At 31.5% G+C, this 15,645-nt stretch overlaps 2 protein-coding genes across 4 annotated transcripts; both read right to left on the bottom strand.

The window, feature by feature from the left end:
- On the bottom strand, window positions 1,607-9,617 carry LOC109356980 (cytochrome b561 and DOMON domain-containing protein At3g07570). The gene is made up of 6 exons (XM_019600645.1): window positions 9,251-9,617; window positions 8,349-8,757; window positions 4,684-4,859; window positions 3,661-4,066; window positions 2,361-2,644; window positions 1,607-1,954 (listed from the first exon to the last, which is right to left on the bottom strand). The coding sequence occupies exons 1-6, from the start codon at window positions 9,578-9,580 to the stop codon at window positions 1,724-1,726; spliced, it is 1,836 nt and encodes a 611-aa protein (XP_019456190.1). The 5' UTR covers window positions 9,581-9,617; the 3' UTR covers window positions 1,607-1,723.
- LOC109356982 lies at window positions 12,874-15,191 on the bottom strand. Of its 3 annotated transcripts, none has more exons than XM_019600647.1 (5): window positions 14,851-15,191; window positions 14,209-14,293; window positions 13,885-14,090; window positions 13,218-13,287; window positions 12,874-13,128 (listed from the first exon to the last, which is right to left on the bottom strand). In XM_019600647.1, the coding sequence occupies exons 1-5, from the start codon at window positions 14,983-14,985 to the stop codon at window positions 12,974-12,976; spliced, it is 651 nt and encodes a 216-aa protein (XP_019456192.1). In that variant the 5' UTR covers window positions 14,986-15,191; the 3' UTR covers window positions 12,874-12,973. The 3 variants fall into 3 exon arrangements, with proteins under 3 accessions (XP_019456192.1, XP_019456194.1, XP_019456195.1); XM_019600649.1 differs by having other exon boundaries at window positions 13,885-14,069; XM_019600650.1 differs by having other exon boundaries at window positions 13,885-14,063; window positions 14,851-15,186.

Genomic DNA, 15,645 nt, shown 5'->3' with positions numbered 1-15,645 from the left:
AAGATGATCCCTGGATTCTCTCCTGGATGAAGATAGTAAGAACATGTCAGAATCAATGACGGATCTACTATTTGGCGTATCTCAGTGGACTATACACTTTCCATGGCTTTGATAGGGGAAGAATGTTGAAACAAGAAAATCAAGGTAATGGAAGAATGAATTGCAGCAGAGGAATATACCATGTTGGAAAAGTAATGCATATAAAGTTGAAGAGGAGTATATTCTTTGTTATGTTATTTTGAAGAAGATATAAATTGTTTATACAAATTGTGCCTAGTTGCTTGAGTCTAAAGTAACCAATTAAAAGAATAAAATTAGTCATAACTAACTTAACTATAATAATATATTTGTTAATAAGTACATGTCAAAATAAAATGTTCTACTACAATTCATTCTTCTAGAAGATATCATATACCTAGCCAAGGAGATAGAAAATTTGATTTGCCAAAAATGATGCTTCTAATGCACCAATATGTCATATCTGATGCGCCAAGATCATGTGTGTGTGATGCGCTACAATCCTCAATCATGGCCAACAATCTAACTCGGTCAGAGACAAAACTAATACATCAAAACACACGTTCAGGGATGAAATTTGACTGCATCAAGGATTTGCTTTAGCTTTACCATGGCTCACTTTCTGACTAGATATGGACATATTTTAGCTGCATCACTTTGTTTATTGGCTTCATCAAAAGTTGGTTGAGTTATTTTGGCTTTGGCAAATTATAGTTTGGTTAATCATATGATATCTTCATTAGTAAACAATTAGCTTATCAATTCTTGTGGACATTATACTCCAATTCTCTTTATCTCAAATTATACTTAATTAAATATGAAGTGTAGTCCACAAAATAAATTTTTTTATATAGAAAGTTAAACTTCTCACAAACTTTATTCATTGGGGCTTTTTAGTAACAAAATATTGACAATTCTAGCCATTTGGTCTCTGACCTAGTTTAATTGAGTCCCTATCCTGTATATGTGATTGTTGTCATTTTGGTTCTAGCATTTATTATTGTCGTAGGAGTAAGGTATACGTACCAAATTAATTTTTTTTATATAGAAACAAGTATATTGAAAACATGAACTTTGTACTGATAGTCAAATATACACTAATTGGAAAAGAGCACCAAATAATGCATTAGAAAATACAATATATAATAGTTGCTAATATAATGTGTGTCTTTGTAATTGATCTAAGTATTTTTCTGACGAATCACGAGCTTATGATATATAGAGTTATATACATTGTGAAACAACAAATGTGTACTCAAACGAGCACAACTTATGTCCTATAGTTTATGTCACTTCATATGTCATGAACTTGTGATTGGTCAAAAAAATATATTTAAATTAAAATTTAATTATTAAGTATTTTTCTGACGAATCATAACCTATGGCATATAAAATTATACACATTATGAGACAGCAGATATGTACCCAACCAAGACTACATTCAAGTTCTATTACTTCTATAGTAAAAGATAATAAATGTTTTGTTATCCTCGGAGTTAACGAAGCCTTGCCTCCAAAATGATTTTAACTTTTTAACCCAATATTAATGTGATGTAATTAAAACTAATACATCGTGATATAAAATAATTCATTTCTAATCATCTTTGTACAACAAGATTACAAATAGATCAAACTGAAGAACTTCCAAAATGAATTAAAACCAATGGTGAAACAATTTCTATATAAAAAGAAATTATTGAGTGACTTAGTCTCTACTCCAAAGTCTTGTCTCAAATATAATTGCAATAAAGAGTAATATGGCAAGCACAATTCCATAACCAACCTTCCATCCATTTCCTTCTCTACCTAAATGAATTCCATAGAAAATATTAGCTATGGCTAGCACTATTAAAACTCTCCCTGTGTTATGATGATATAAATTCCAATACTTTCTAGCTTTTGATTCCTTCTTTGGTCGAGCTAGAATGGCCATCATCTACAAAAGCAAATGCACCAAATTAATTAGTATTCTACTCCTCATGTTCATATTTATCCACCTCCATAATATATCACATATTCTTATAGCTAGATATAAAATGATACATAAATAAATGAATAAAACATTAACTTCACCATGTTGGATGCAAGATATTACAAGTACATACAAGAAAAAAGTAATAGTATATTTTTCCCATACAAATAACTTCAATTTTTTTGGAAAATATAATTTTTAATGTATATTAAGTTTATTTGTTACATGATAAGGAGGTATTATATCACAACTTGTTATATGTAAAGATGGATTAAAAACTAATAATAATTAAAGTAAATTGGATAACACATTGACTAAGAAGTACAAATGTAAAATTACTCTCTTCAAAATAAAATGTAAAATAATATACCTGGAGGCAAGATAACACAAGAATGATGATTCCAATAGCTTTGTGAATACTAACATCAATTTGTAGTTGATTATTGAGGATAAGTCCACTAATAACACCAATTAGTCCTAAGACAAAACCCAATGTTTGAACTGAAGCATGGAAATAAAACCAAAATGGATCCCATTCCTTGAAGTGGCGAGCAACTATTGCACCCATTATAATTAGGATACCCCATCCCAATATATTCAACACTCCATGCCTTCTTTTTATGTTCATGCTTGGATTTCCTAATGCACTTGAACCTGATCCAATTCATATTAACAGATAAATAAACCTTACTAAGATTGCCATCCTTCTGATGAGATTGTCACCCTTGAATATAAAATGTTCTACTTAATTATTAAACTGTGACTACAGAAATTGTTACATCATCACTCAATATAGAAAACAGCAATGATATTATTATTTTTTGGTAATAAACATTTGTATTAGTATGATTATGTAAGTAACATAGTATATACGAATTATGATTAAAATAATTTTAAATCACTTAAACTACTACAATATTTGATATAAAATGTTTAATAATGATTTAAGGCAATTTTACATGTACCATGCAAAAGGAATTAAAGCACCAAGCTCACTTGATAGAGCTAGAATATATGGGTTTGGTTTGGTAGGGGGTCCATTCAGATCATACATTTCAACTTACTAACTATTAGACATTAGTTATAAGATGGGTAAAATGTCCTCTCAATAACCCCAAACTACACCACCCTAATCTAGTTTTGGCAGAGAGAATGGTCCATGTTGGCCCTTTGGTCATGTGCCAAAATCAACTTTACACCACAAGTCAGCACAAAAACAAACCCTTTTAATTTTTTTATCCCCTCATATGTGGAGATAATATCGTAAAAGTAAAGACTTATTTTGGTCTCTTAAAAAAATTTATGTATCAATTTTGTTTATGAAAAATTTAAAAATTTAAAATGATCCTAAAAATATCAAACATAGATCAAATTAGTTATTTCTAACATTTTTATAACACAATATTTTGCATTTGCAAAATTTTCATTATTTTATTATGTTCTAGAAATTTACACTATAACTCTATCACATATGAAGGATGTATTTCTTATTCATGTGTAACACATTTTTCCTCAACTCAAAATAAACATTCATCTTTCCACAAATATTCCTTCTATAGAAGCATGAAACTTAATTTTCTTCTCATTTGTATATTCTTTCCTAGCTAGTAACTAAATTATTTTCACATCAATAATATCAATATATATGTGGATGGTTTCTTTTGACTAACCTGTTGCATAATTCACAGTAATGGAAGCTTTGTCTTGATGTCTTGCTAGTACAAAACTTGGCACTGAAGGGAAGATACCATTAGGTCCAATGGCATAAATCAACCGAGGCAAAGGGTGGTTGGTTTGTAACTGGAAAACCATGTACAAACGTGAGGATTGTGATGTGATTAAAGTTGAGTTTCTGAGAACTTGTAAGGTGCCTCTATCTGGGACCACTTGGTTTGGTGCAAGCCCTGTTAGATAATATTGCTTCATTCCTCCACCTGCTCCACTTGATGAGATCCAACCCACAATAGCACTTGCACCCACCATGCCTCCATTTGGAGAGAACCCTATTGCTATGTATGAATTTGGATTTGGTGCTGAGAGAATGAAGCTCCATATGTTTGGAGGACTCTGCGTATACTGCATGGTTTATGCATGTATATGTATACTGTTAATTGCTTTAAATTGGTGATCATTTGTGATTGTAAAACATTGATTAGTTAGTCAGATTTCCTATCTTTTTGTTTGATAAGGGGAGACTCAAGTCTAATGAGGAAGATAAATAAATGAAAAAGGGTAGGAGCACACATCTTTGTATCCAGTGTTTGTTTTCGAGTTTAGTTTTAGAAGGGAATGAAGAAAATAGAAAGCTTGAAAGTCATGAAATACACTTGTGATATAGTTTTGAAGCTCTCTATTATCATTCATTCTCCTCCAAAACTTAACTCGTAAATAGATCATCTACGTGCAATATTGTTTCATAATAACAAAATAAGCTAACTACAATTACTCAAAAAATTGACAGAATAGTATGATATAATTGTTGACTATTAGATAGATGAATGTTTCCATTACTTCATTCCATACAAGTATACAACAATCACCTATAGATCACTTCTAAATTCATTGTTTTGTCCTACATTACTTGCTCATGGTATGCAAAGATATCATTGATATTGCAAGTGGGAAATGTAATTAAAAATTTGAATAACACCCATTTAAATATGGTAATGTTCAAGAGTATATAATGCACTTACTCTAAGGATGAATCCTTGAGCATTCCAAACAGGAAGACAATTGAGTTGTGTTATGTCAAAGAAGAGTGGAACATTAAGGTTTAGCTTAGACTCACATGAGTCTGATTGTGAACTACTACTACTCCCAATTCCTTGTGATGAAGAACTTCCATCCACTTGTGAACTTCCAAGTTTAGCTGAAGCATGGAAACAAATTGTGAATATGAGAAATGCAACACATGCCTTCATATCTCTTTCTAGAATATAGATATCTCTCGTTTATGCTTGTGTCTTTGTAAACTTCTTCATGAGAGTTGTTAAGTTAAGAGAGACAATTATCATTTGATTAATAAAAAGGAAGGGAATGATTGTAACAAACAATGGTATTGGTAGCCGTGTATCAATAGTTATGCCATATTCGATTAAGTAGATTAGGTGGAAAGCTAACTTAAACCATGAGTCAACCTCTAATAAATATTATATGATTTATCTATGACTACAATATTCATATTTATACACTCTCAATATAAAAATTTATACACATTAGGTATATTATACACTATTTATTGATATTACATTTATTTAAGAATCAATAATGATTAAAAATGAATGATATAATAATACTAACAATACATAAATCATTTTATATATGTATTTAATCATGTGATGAAAATGATATAAAAATATGATAGCATAAAGACATCACAGTGGCGTAGTTTAGGTTCTCCATGAGTTCTTTTGATATTGACCGATATAAATTGAAACTTGACTAATAATCTTATGTTCTACAAAATTTAGTTACACAAGCATTTCATTGTTAGGTTATAAAGCTACACGAGGGGTGAATAGGACTTACTCCTACCCGCATACTCAGTTTGGTTGGGTTATATCAGGTCTAAATATGATTGGTCTAGGATTATGTTCAGGTTCAAAAATTAAACTTAAAACAAATTTATGACTTGATAGGGGACAAGCAAAATCTGTCCAGACTTATTCTATAATCACTCACTTATCATATTTGTATGTGTTTATTTAATTGTGTATAGAGTAATGACATCTCTTTGGTCAAAATTATTATTAATTCTCTATTTTTTCATCATATATATACGTAATTAACAATAAATATATATATATATATAGATCATTTGATTTATATCAAATTATATATCCATAATAATAAGTAAAATATTAATAAGACTTTATCTAAAAGATGTATGCATTATATTTAATCAGGTCTATGGTCGAGTTCGGATTCAAAGGTTGTCTGAGTCAATATGTGAGGTCGGGTTAGCTTCAGGTCTAGGGTCGGGTCCGGGTTCAAAAAATGACCCTACCAATATTTAGAGTCGAGCAAATGACAAGTCTTACTTAATCCAACTCGGCTCATACTCATCCTGAATGATGGCTATATAATAAAAGTTTTTATCATTACATTATCTAAACCTTGTTAGTGGATATGAGCACAAAAAATTAATAGATCTCGGTGAAATTTCATTTCAGAATGAAATTATATTCAAACTTTAAATGAACTCGTACCTTTTGTTAGTCAATAACCTATTAACTCAAAGGGAATATTAAAAAAGTATGAAAGGAATCTAATTAAGAGAATAAGTGCAGTGCAAGTTATGCATGTATGTTTTTGGCTTATATTGTTTTTTGATAAAAACATCTCACCCACCTTAGAACCTAAAAATTCTTTAGGTGAATGAATTATGAATAGAGGCGTCAACATTCAACCACAGGCATAATAATGTGTACTTGACCATTAGCCACTAATCATGCTTATGTTTACATTGCATCCAAGAGAGAATGGAAAGGAAGAAAAGAAAAGGAAATATCACTTTTTGCATAGATCGGTATATTAAGGTCATCTCAAAACTAATTGGTAATGAAAGGAGTAGTCCAATAAGTATTTAAATCATTACCGAGACAATGAGGTAGGCGATGTGAGACTTATTTTTCAACATGCTCCCTCCACATAAACATGTCGGACCAGGTGAATGGTTACCTTTGACCCATAACTAAATGACATCTTTTAGTTCATTACAACCAGAAAGAAGTTGGGCTCTAACTCTCATACCATGTTAAAATTTCATCTCAAAATTAAACCAATTGTCAATGAGAGGAGTAACTTAGTAAATATTTAAATCACTCCCGAGATAATGAGGTAAACAATATGAGACTTACTTACCAGCATAGTCTACATATTACAATGGGGTAGAACTAGTGTATTTTTGTAGTATATTATACGTAGAACATGACAAGAAGTGAGATATTTTGATTTCATCAAAATGGCATAAACTAAAGAGAAAACATATTCACTCAATTATTTGTTATTTATTGACAAAATTGATATTCTATTTTGTTTATTTCCATTTTGTTTTTTTCATTATCCATGCCAAACACTAACTATTAGTCAACCTTAGTAGCACAAATTACATCTTAGTTATAATTTAGGCTAGGATTCCAAGTTTGAATAACACTGCGTAAAAGAAGTTTCATGTTAGTGAATAATGGATAAGTTAAAGTGAATGATAAGATTCATAAACATAATGTCTTAAAGTTTTAGATAAGATATAGATATCAAACACACATATACGTTTCTTCATTTAGTTAATGTTGTAAATCTCATGTTGCTTTGACATAAAGATTTGTTGTCCTAAAATATGTCACAAGTCAATGATAAGGTAAGAAAAATGAAAAAAATAATGAATATTTATTTTTTTAATTAATATAACATATTTTTATCTATTTAAGACATGATTTAATATATACTTTGAGATATCAAATCCTTATATATTGCTTTGGCCTCTCTATATCTAAGAAGTGATATTAAAGTGAAAGACTCCATTAGGGCAAATATTATGGATAACAATTGTTTGTGGATCCCTGTGGGAGGGCCTCATTGGGCTTGTGTAAAAAGTCTTCCTAGTAATATAGAGGCTTGATGGTGTATTCCATTTGTAGTGGCAGTACAAGCATATGAAGCTCTCCAAACACGCAAGCTCGACCGAACTATGTCCAGTTGACACTATTATATATTCAAAAAAGGTTTTGATTGAATGGGGAGTGATCTTGTAAGGACTTACATAAGTGGAGATATATTAGTTTCCCAGTGTGATTAATATGTCAGTGAAAGAAGTTACAGATTGTTGAATAATTTATAATTTAAAGTGGATATAAATGACATGATCCATAAATCTAATATTTTAAAGTTTTACATCAAAATATATGTATGAGTTTCTTCACTTACCATATTATTGTAAATCTAGTTGTTTTGTACTCCTAGCTACATTCATAGTGAAATGATTATCCTTTAAAAAATAGTTTTTTTCTTTTCTTTTAGAGTAATTACTTATTTTACTTCCTCATGTTTTTTGATTTTATTAGTTTGGTCCTTCAAGGATTGAAAAACTTAAAATAGTCTCCAAAAATTTCAAATAGTCATTTTTGTGATTAAATTAGTCTCTACCAAATGTTTTAAAACATGTTAAAAAGACTAATTTGACCAACATTTAAAAAATTTGTGGATCATTTTGAATTTTTCAATTTTTAATACACCAAACTAATAAGGTCGAAAAAAATACTAGACTAAAATGAAATAACTAATAAAAATCATATGTTAGCTACTTGGAAGGAATTGAACCATAAATTAACAGCTTAAATACTCTTAAATATATGCATACCTTTTGAGTAGTCTATTCTTACGGAAACCTTGTCTATGTGTTTTGTTAGAGCATAATCTGGTGCTGAAGGGAATAAACCAGTTGATCCAGTAGCATATATGAGCCATGACAAAGGTTCAGTAGTAGTTTCTAACTGAAACACCATGTACAAACGAGAGGATTGTAAAGTTATGAAGGTTGAGTTTCCAATAACTTGTAAGTTGCCTTTATCTTGAACCACCTCATTTGGTGTAACCCCACCTAGATAATACTGCTTTATCCCTCCACTGCTTCCTCTTGGTGCCACCCACCCTACAATGGCACTTGAACCCACCATGCTTCCGGTGGCCGAGAATCCCATAGCTATGTAAGAATTTGTGTCTGGGGTTGAGAGGATGAAGCTCCAAGTGTTTGTAGAAGTTTGAACATACTGCGGAGTTTATGCATATAGTAATATAATTAGTATTGATACATGGTGTCCTATTGGAATAACTATATATACCGAAAGTGGAGAGGTTGTTTCCGGGATTTGAATTTGTAACCTCATGATTACTAACCAACAATCTCTCTATTGCATCTTAGGTATGAGTAGAGATCCTCTCCATTAGTGAAGAGAGAAGTATAAATAGAATGATACAATTGTCATTTTAGTTTTTATTTCCTTGGAGAGGAGGAGTCTGGCTCCTTAGGTATACATGGGTAGACATCTCTATGTGTCATTGTTTGTGATTGATCATGAAAATAATTAGTTATTAAACTAGATGTTGGGAAATCTTCAACAATGGACTAAGTAAAAGAAGCATGTAAGTGGATTTGACACCACATCTTCAACAACGAGAGATAACATACAGTGACACACTTTGATAGCAGATGTGTTCATGATATACTTGATGAATGAAGTTATAACAAAATTGTGCACCTACTCTGAGGATGAAGCCTTGAGCATCCCAAACAGAAAGACAGTGAAGGTTGGTGGTAGCAAAAGGAATAGGAACCTTGAGCTTTAGGTTTCTGGAACATGAGTCTGCTTGTGACCTTGCAAGAAGGAATGAACCAAGTAAAGAAATTATGAAGACTAATGATGGAGATACCTTCATCTTTCTATCTATTGGAATGTGGATGAATTTCTGTTTGAAAAAATGTGGCAAGGAAGCACACTGCACAAGATTTATTGAGAGAAATTTGGAAATCTTACTATTCTTATTGAAGCTGGAAAAGGAGGAAAGAAAATTAAACGATGTAATGATTGTCATATGGCAAGTTGCAACTACCACGGTGATGGGGCATTCTCAATCATGACAAAACATGAGCGCATGATTGATAAATTGTGTTGCAAATAAAGGCTAAGTTTTTGTTATGTTCTAATCATGTACCCAAGTAAAGACATAACGAACTCTACTTGGGAGCTTTAACTCATTCATGAAACAAGAAAAATGTAAATGTACGTAAAGAAAGAGAGATGGATAATAAAAGTACATGACAATAACATATATTACCATCAATTCCTTATTAGACAACAAATGTTTTATTTCACTTAATCAAATGTGATTGGTTAGAGACATGAAAAACAAGTTTTAGGGTTAGGTTTAGGTGACCTACATCTCAACCCTAATGCCCAACTCTTCAATTAACCCATTCCATTTTCATATAAGATATCCTTTTTTTTTAAGAAAAAAATTTGTATGCACTAATATCAATAAATTTTATACACTATCAATATATCATGTATTATTCATATTTAATCATTATTGATTTTTCAGAAAAAATAATAAATTATATAACGAACTTATATCTACATTTACATTGCATAAATATTAAGTTTTTTTATACTTTTACAAGTTATCATCCATATAGGTGGGTCCAATTACCCTTGCCCATAACAATGAATCCACTTTAAAAGGGCGAATCGGGTAAATGGGTTTAAATTGTATGGGCCGGTTATCTTGGCCCATCTTATTGATCCTTCTCCTTCATAAAAAACACGCACACATGTTCTTTGAGTAGAAAAGGAAAAGATGATGCGAACACGATTGGTATGGTTCAGCGCCGGTTTAACTTCCACAGCTGCCATTGTTTCTCATTTCGTTTGGAAGGATCTTTGGGTCGACCGTCACAATCTTAATTCTAACATGAAGAACAAATTTGATGATTTGAATGCTCGTGTCTCTAACCTCGAATCTTCCCTACCAAATCCCAAACTATTTTCCGATTCTGATAAGGTATTCTCATTCATTCAACCTTATTTATAGTTTGTGTTCACTTATTCTCTAATGATATCAATTTATGCCAAAAAATGTGGTTTTAAATTATTATATGTAACTGCAATTGTGACCGTAATATTGAGCTTTTGGAGTTGTGGCTGCCTTTTCCACCGCAATTATGCTGATTTCAGCATAAGTGTGAAATATGATTTTATTTAATTTCAGTTTTGGTGTAGAGTTTTAATACTTCTAGGATTTTGCTACACCGTGTGACCTATAGTAACTTGAGTTGAGGGTTCCAAATGGAAAGTAAAATAGTATAAACTTAAGGGATTAGAAAATTTGAATGATCCCCATACCAAATAAGTCTCAAAAGTCTTGTGTTGCATCAGGATCTAATTACAATTGATAATACTTGAATCCCACATTGAAATTATGGGATTTTGCTGTGGTTTATATGGCCATGGGGCCTCCAACCATAATGATTAGCTTTTGTGCTGTGGTTCTCGTAAGGTTAGTGGTGATGGCGCCAACATTGCAGTGTTTCCCAAAGTTCTGAATCATCATAATATAAAGCCAAAAGGTCTGAATTTGAAACAGTAGAAGAAAAAAAACCACCAAGCAGTCAAGTACCCAACTATATATATAGTATGAAATCGTTTACATGATGATCATCAATATTATTTTCTTTCGGTTCCATGTTGTTCACCTCATTTTCTTCACCTCCATCTTGGTTATCAAGTAAATCTTCATCATCAAGATTTGGAATCTTCAAGCATTTTGTTTTGGAAGTCCCAAGCAATCTAGGTCTAAAATCTAAAATCTAAAATTTCTCCATATTTTATAGTTTCAAATTTTTACCATCTCATCTAAAAGGCATTCCACTTGCTCACACTTGGAGGAGCTGTGCCAAGCTCAAAACATAGACAAAAGTTCAGAAGTTCCAGATTTCATCCCCATAAGACGCCCACCATCGTGTTGGAGTTTTGGTGCTATTAACTGGAGCCTTGGTTACTTCCTTTCATAAAACTTCGCTTGACTCTTGAAACATTCAAGTTCAAGCTGAGCATTAATCTTTTAGTTATCTGACTTATCTCTTCCTTGCTTCCCACAATCCTTGATTCCTTTGCCAAATAGCCTGTCACATGCAAAGACCTATGGTGTTGTTCTCCCCATCCTTCATTTATGGAGATGCTTTTTCAGTAGTACATAGAACACATGAACTTCAGGCTATGCAAATCTAGAATCTAATTCGATAACACTCGAATTATACAAAACTACTTAGAGAATACATACTAAAATGATATTTGTTCTTTCTGTCTAGACTTCAGCAATCATATTTTCTGCTAGTTACTAGATGGGGAGAGAGATTTTTGTTCCAATTATTTTTATTCTTATTGTGTTCTTGTAAACTCAGATTTGTTTGCAAGTATTGTATTGATAAAACTGTTGTTCTATATGGCAGGTCGAAGGCTAGAGATATCATTCTCAGCGCCAGAAAAATACCGTCTTCCAGATTTTATAGGCTTCAGAATGTTTGTAGAAGAAATGACCATAATAAAATAGATTCATGAGGCAACCTACAATTCTCATCTGCAATGAAAAGAATGGAGCAAAGTTGCCTATACAATGTGTTATTAAAATACTATGTTTTTTGTTATACAGTTCATTGATATATGCACTTCGAAGCTCTAACTATTTTATTCAGTTGCTTCACGTTTAGTGATTTCACCATTGAGCCATTGGATATTAGCTTTGGTGCCAGAGCTTGAATCTTTTTCTTTCATTCTATTTTTAAAGTGTGCAAGCTTGAATTAAATTTTGATCTGCCTACACTGAAAATGTGATTTTTTATTTTACATGAATGCTCTGTATTCTGTTCAGCTGAAGCAGCATGGTTGTAGACTAAGATCATTTTCAAGTACGGTTAAGCAAAACTGTAAAACTCGAGTTTATCAGTCACTCAAAAAGTTAACCCAACACACCACATTCATCCAAATTTTGATATATACTCCATGAACTTAAAAGCATAAAAGTATGGAACCATATCCCCGTGTTTTCGTGTTTGTAAATAAGGAAAAATGAATGAAAATAGTAATTCAGCATGTCTTTTGTTTTCACTTTTATTTTGTGAATACCACATTTTCAAGGGAATTTCTATATTCACAGGTTCTTCATAGATAGCGTGGGAAATATATTCAATTTGGGAGTATGTTACCCTATGGAAAATTTTAAACGAGGTCAACAAATATACTTATCCTAATATCATGTGATAAAAAAATACCTGTTCATAATCCAAAATGTTGTATCATGAAGACATATACAATTGCACATAGATCAAGATATCACTGTAAATATATCATATTCATTAAGCCAGAGGATAAGAGAATGTTAACTTCATGCTACATAACTTGCAATCAAAATAAAATTTCATGTTTTTAGAGATCAATCTTTCCATACAGGAATTATCCCTTGTGCTGCCAAACGTTTTTCAACCCAGAAAATAATGTGTCTTGCAGTAATTTTCTTTTCATCAACAAGAAAAGGTTCAACAGTGCTTGCTCCTGAGTTATAAGATGATAGAGAAAACCCTTTTGGACCTGTTCAATCACAAAATGGTGTTATTTGTATTTAAATAAATGTTACTGTGGTACTAATGTTAAAATGACAAACAGAAAATGTGACATACCAATAAGTCCTGTGGGAAAGAAGGCCCAAAAATAATAGGGATTGCCCTTCTTCAAAAAAGAACCTTCCAACTGTCAGTCATAACCAAAATCAAATGTTATTAACTAACTTGTTCAATAATGAAATACTTTATAATATGTGAGCTAACTCATGAATGGAAAATTTAGTTTTCCAATTAGAGTTTTGCTGCTAAAGAGTGGCTGAAAATAGAGTGAGTAGTCAAATTTTTATAGCACAACAGTTAACAGCCACTACTACTCACATCACCATAGAATCAGGAGAGCACATCTTATGTCCAAGATGTGTACTATTCTATGTACCCTTTTATTCTCATTGGTCAAAAATATAACGCTGATATATTTTAATTCATGTTTTATTTTTTTGACCAATGAGAAACAAGTGATACATGGAGTGGTACGAACTTTAAGACAACATATATGGCTTAATATATGGCAAAATCAAAATGGAGATGTGCATAAAACAAGATATGATATAGTATGATTGGATTGTAAAATGATGTGTGTGTAAGTATAAATATATAGATAAGCTTTAATTCTAAGAGTACCTGAAGGAGAATAAGCTACCTAATTGTAAGCCTAAATTCCAATACATTAAAAAGACAGTAGTAATATAAACAATGGCATGTATAGCATAGCTTCAGTGCTGACCTTATTGTCCTGAAAGACAAGTTCAATATCAGAGAGATCTTCTTGAGCTTCAAATATTGCTTTCAATGAAGGAATCACATCTTCTTCCATCATCTGAGGCAGAGACTTAGCTGGAGCTTTAGCAGGAGGCTTCTTTGCTTCTGATTCAGCTTTTGGAGCTGCTTTTACCTCCTTTGTTTCTGTTTCAGTTTCAGTTTCAGAAAAAGCTAAGAGCAGCTATTGATATTACAGTTTCAATAATCTTAAATGGAATACATGCAAAACTGTAGACAAATAAAAGAAAAATAACCCAAAATTTCATTACTTTAATGCAGAAACACATACCTGTGGTACTAGCTGATGATTCTTGAACAGCTGAACAGATTATCTTGTTTCTACTAGCTGTTTTAAGAGTTACAATCTTTGGCAGCTGAAAAAAAAAGATATTGAAAAGAAACATAAGATTTGATTACCTCAACCAAAAACAAGAAAACTTATTAGAAGTGCAATATAAACTTATGTGAATTGAACTTTCGTATTATAGAAGAATCTTATCCAAATATGTACTTTATATAGGAATGAGTGGATTACAAAAGGAAACATAAAGCTATTGCTACAAACTACTGAATAAAAAGAGGAACACAAAATAAATCAAAATATATACACAATATATTTCAACTACACACTTGCGCAAGTAAGGCTACATGCATCTATCCTCCCAATACCTTACTAAGGATCTGCTTGCGAGTTAAGTTTTGAAGAGAATAAAGGAAAAATGAAGGCTTCAGAGTCATCTCTCCAGTATACTTCATGACTCTCAAGTCTTCATTTCCCTCCAAAACACAACTCACAAAAAGATCTAAGTAGGATTCTTGTGCACTAGAGGGCATTTTTTCTTAATCCTATAAGATATCAAGTTTTCTTAATTGATTACTTTAATCATATGTTATAATATGAGTTGGAGCTGCATAATCAAGGGAGACATACCAAAGGTAGTGTTGGTGATGATGATGAGATGGGTGTAACATTGTGAGAGGCATGCAAAGAAGAAGACACTGATGTTAGTGACAACAAACGAAAGCTAGAATCTCCAAGTACCCCTCCTCTTAATAAAAGTGCCATTTGCACTATTCCTCTCCTTATGCTTCTTCTGTGTTATTTTCTTTTCTTTCTTTTTATCTTTTCTATTTAATCACCAACCATTTTTCTGTCACTAGCTTGTATAGAGTTTTAGTTAGAAGCATAATGGTAGGAACAAAATGCAAGAAATCTCTGATCCACATGGTGCTTAAGACAATATGTACCACTGGTTTTTATGCCTTTTTCTTCTATCAATCTATTTAAGTATTAAAAAATGAGCTAGGGACACTACAGTACAAAACTTGTAGTGGCAGAAGAATACACCACTAGTTAAAATGAATAATATGAGTGATTTTCAACCGTATATAATTAACTGTCAGGACAAATAAAAGTTCTTCAGCTTTTTTTCATTAGAGATTTTCTCAACATGCTTCTCTAACAAAATTCTTAACCCTCTTTTCTCTATTTTTAATTAGTTGTTTTCTATAATTTGAGAATTATACTCTCATAATATATTGGAAACTAGTTCTGAACTAAAGATGAGGGGATATACTTTCAAAGCAGATCAAAATTAATAACTTCTAAAAGTTCTCAACCAAATATTTAATTTTAAAAAGGCAACTAATAATAATAATAAATTAATGAAACAAATTTGAAAGAAAAAAATATTTTTTTGTTAACAAAGGTATCTGATCATCTCAT

The sequence above is a fragment of the Lupinus angustifolius genome, chromosome LG09 (genome assembly GCF_001865875.1).
Source record: "Lupinus angustifolius cultivar Tanjil chromosome LG09, LupAngTanjil_v1.0, whole genome shotgun sequence".
Taxonomy (NCBI): domain Eukaryota; kingdom Viridiplantae; phylum Streptophyta; class Magnoliopsida; order Fabales; family Fabaceae; genus Lupinus; species Lupinus angustifolius.
This window is presented reverse-complemented; position numbering and strand designations above follow the sequence as displayed.